General features: G+C 42.7%; 1 protein-coding gene across 2 annotated transcripts; it reads right to left on the bottom strand.

Moving 5' to 3' along the window:
• Window positions 1-800: 800 nt before the first annotated feature.
• On the bottom strand, window positions 801-3,589 carry LOC147608169 (uncharacterized). 2 transcript variants are annotated; one of them, XM_086789367.1, is made up of 4 exons: window positions 3,401-3,589; window positions 2,901-3,317; window positions 2,526-2,585; window positions 801-2,450 (listed from the first exon to the last, which is right to left on the bottom strand). In XM_086789367.1, exons 2-4 carry the CDS (start codon window positions 2,964-2,966, stop codon window positions 1,017-1,019), a joined length of 1,560 nt encoding a protein of 519 aa, XP_086645493.1. In that variant the 5' UTR covers window positions 2,967-3,317; window positions 3,401-3,589; the 3' UTR covers window positions 801-1,016. The 2 variants fall into 2 exon arrangements, with proteins under 2 accessions (XP_086645493.1, XP_086645494.1); XM_086789368.1 differs by lacking the exon at window positions 2,901-3,317 and having other exon boundaries at window positions 3,401-3,552.
• Between the last annotated feature and the right edge of the window lie 458 nt (window positions 3,590-4,047).

A 4,047-nucleotide genomic window follows, 5' to 3' on the forward strand; every position in this document is an offset into this window, starting at 1 on the left:
AGACCTACAGTCAAGAAGGTTAATCAAATTAGCACATCATTACCTAGAAGTCTACAACAAAACCCTAGTAATAGGCTGAATCAAGAAAAGGACTAAACATAGTCAGCAAAATAAGTATTTATAACCATGTTTAGTCAGCAAAATAAGTATTTATAACCACCCTAGAAGCCATGGTACATTATGGTTTTCGAGTTCCAAAGTAACAAGGTAGGTTAGTAGCAACTAAAATGCCTTGAAAAAACTTTATTATAGTCTAAAGGCAACACATATTTCCATACATAACCAGTAGGCCAAAAGTAAAACATACTTTTTCAGAATAAACTCCTTACACATGTGCTCACCGCATAGCCTAATAACTATTAGTTTCAGGCTGAATAAAAAAGACTACATATATTCAGCAAAATAAGCATCTACAGCCACAAAAGAAGCATGGTATACTACAGTTACCTAGTGACCATGTAGGTTAGTAGCTTTCATTACATAAGCAACTAAAATGCATCAAAAAACCTTAATACTAGCTCAAAGGCAACACATCTTCCAACAGAGAACCAATAGGCCTAAAGCAAAAAACTCCGTACATTAGTGCCCACCGCGCAGCCTAATAACCTTAAGTATTAGGCTGAGCAAAAAAGACTAACTTAGTCAACAAAATAAGCATTCATAGGCATCTAAGAACTATAGTTTCAGCCTACCTAATCATAGGCACCTAAATGAAACAAAAAAAACTGTATTTCAGCTGACAAATGCAAAGGTCGAATAAGCAACACTACGAAAGACCTAAAGCTACATTAGCAAACTAATACACCATTACAAAAGCATCTTTATAAGACCTTAATACATGGGAAGAATGCAAAAGAGCTATAAGCTGCCTATTTTTCATAGAAGAGAGATAATCTTCAGTAAACGCAGTCCAAAGGTAAACCATTTTCAACTAATAACCAGTAAGCTATAAGCCAAACTTACACTTACAGCAAAAAATTGAAGTTTGTCACGTAGGGTCCTTGTCAGCAGAACCCTCACATGCTGATTCTAGGCTCTCTGCACTCCTCGAAGACCCTCGTAAAACAGGTCTCCAACCAGTGCCAGGACCTTAAACTACAAAAAGCAACTTGTGCGACAAACACATCACCTCTCCATATCCGGTCTGAAATCACAGCCATATCAGTTGCCCCGTCCAACGGCTTACAAATAGGTCCAATTACAATGTCATAAGAGTGTATTGGAGTCTTTGCTCTCAGCTTTGGATCTTGTGCCATGTTACCAATGCAAAATTCTTTCCACTCCTGACACGGCCTGGAGAACCATAGTATATCAAAGGCCCTGGTGTCTCCAGCAGGAGGTTTCTGCCCATGCAAGACCTTCGCATCAACTTTGAACTCCAAAACAGAGATACAATCTCCAACACACCTTCCAAGTTTGTAGTGCAAGGGCCACTCATACGCATGGCGGATGGAGTTGCATGCATAAAAGGCAGGCATTTTTGAGAACTCGCTCCCTTCCACCTCTGAAGCAATGCCCTCAAATGCAAATGAAACAAGGGAAGATGTCCGTGTCCCATGAAAAAGACTCACAAAACCTGGTGCCTGCTCGCTTTGCGGGTCATACAACCTCCTAATGCGACCCCCAACTCTTTGTGCAAAAAGGCCAGACCTGTCCTTCAATTGGATTCCCCTGCCTGAGGTGCCTCGAGGTGGCGTATCAAAAGCAGGAAGCTTCACTTTGAAAGTGTTGTCTTTCACGGAGGAAAAATGAGCTGGCCCATCAGCCTCACCCTCAGGTCCACCACCTCCAGAGCCTTGGCCAGCATTCCCAGAACCATCCCCCTCAGCTCCACCACATGCACTAGAACCACCCCCATCAGCAGAGCCATCCGCCTCAGCTCCACCACCACCTGCACTAGAACCACCCCCATCAGCTCTACCACCTGCACTAGAACCTGCAAGTGTGACCTTTGCCCCTTTAGCGCGACGCCTAGTCACAATTTGCCGATCTTTCTGGCCAGCCTGCTCCTCTTCGTATATATGCTGGCCAGCCTTCTCCTCTTCATGTATCTCAGACTGCCCAAAAAAGTGAACCAATGGAACATCTTCTTCGACAGCATGCTCCCGAATGCCATCGACTATGGACTTCCCTATGCTTGCCATTGCTCGCCTCAATGCAAAATTGATTCCCAGGTAAGAGTGCGAAAGAGCTGCCAGGTTCTCTGCGATGATATCAATCAATTGCTGTGAAAAGAATGGCTGCAAAAATGCGAGCAACTTGGCTCCATCCTGTGTGAAAGCCTCACTGCCTGACCCCTGGGAATACATATCATCCACTAGAACGGTCCAGATGGTACCGGAGCCTGGTGGAAGGGAGAATGCGAAGGAGACATAGTCCGGAGCCAAGACTTTCGAAAGTTCTCTATGATAGCATTTGCTATCATACTTGGGCACCAGTGGTGCTTGTATCTGCACAAGATACATACATGCATGTCGACAAACAAACCCATGACTAAGACATACAACAAGGGAATGGAGCAATACCTGGGGTGGACATCTTGATGCAGGCTGGGAGGTGTGGGGCTCTTTCTTCGCAGGTGGTGTCTGTAGAAAATACAATACAATGCATGTATTAAATACTGCTTCAGACTGCAAGAATGGAAACAGTAAGGATTATTACCCTTGTTGTGTGAACAATTAGCATAGACTAAACAGAGACATATCCGCCCAAACCGTTCTCAACAAGGCAAGGGCACCATTAAATTGGGGCTATGGAGCTCCAAATTTGGGGAGAGTGGGCGCTTTCAAAACCCACCACGGCCTGCACCTCAGAGTGTGGCTGTGTGGCTGTGTGTGTGTGTGTGTGAGAGAGAGAGAGAGAGAGAGAGATAGATCTGAGAAACAAGGCGGGTAACGCACCTGCAATCCAGCACACGCAGAAGAGATGGCCTTCTTTCTCTTTCCCCTGAGGGGGCCGTCGTCCATGGCGGCGGTCTAGAGGGGAGGGGAGGGTGCAAGGAGGAGGCTGTGCAGACCAAAGCTCGACAAAGGCAAAAGAAGAGGCCACCTGCCCGAAAGGGAGGCTATGCGATGTCCGTGCAGCCGCCGCTGGTGAGATGAATTGCCGCAGCCGTGCGAGGGCGGGCAGCGAATGCCTAGTCGTGCGTCTGCAGGATTTGCCTGGCCATGTCCGGTGTGGAAGCAACGACGCTGGGGACGGCGCCCAGCCTCAAGGACATCAAGGGTCCATGGAGCTTGCTGAGATTGTAGAGAGAGCGGTGCGGGAGCTTGCCCAGCAAGTAGTGGAGGTGGCCAATGATGGGTAAAGCACGGGGTCTGGGAGGCAACTTGCTGTTAACGCACAGAGACACAGTACACACAAGAAAGAGAGAGAACGTAAATATTAATGGAGAACTTACATGTGCCATGTTTTGGAGGAGCTTATTTAGACGTCGTGAAGCAGTTGTGCAGCAAACGCTGGCATCTGTGGCTAGCGAAAACGCAAAAGATAAGCGACGTATATGCAGATCGAGGTACTGTGCAAGAGCGATGAGGCGCAGCTATTAATATAAATGCAAGACGCGCAGCACCTAAAATTGGGTAGCAACGAGATTCTGGCGAAATTCAATTATATATATATATATATATGTGATATATGATATATATTATGTTATAACATAATATATATCATATATCAATATATATATATATATGTGATATATTATATATATTATGTTATATATATATATATATATTATATATATAACATAATATATAATATATATGTATATATATATATACATGTACATATATACATATATGTATATGTATGTATGTATATATATATATACATGTACATATATACATATATGTATATGTATGTATGTATATATATATATACATGTACATATATGTATACATATATATATGTGTGTATACATATATATATGTATGTATGTATGTATATATATACATATACATATATATATACATATACATATATGTATATGTATATATATATATACATATACATATATATATATATATATGTATGTATGTATATATA

This window comes from Cibotium barometz, chromosome 53 (genome assembly GCF_041138505.1).
Source record: "Cibotium barometz isolate CiBa-2024 chromosome 53, ASM4113850v1, whole genome shotgun sequence".
Lineage (NCBI taxonomy): Eukaryota > Viridiplantae > Streptophyta > Polypodiopsida > Cyatheales > Cibotiaceae > Cibotium > Cibotium barometz.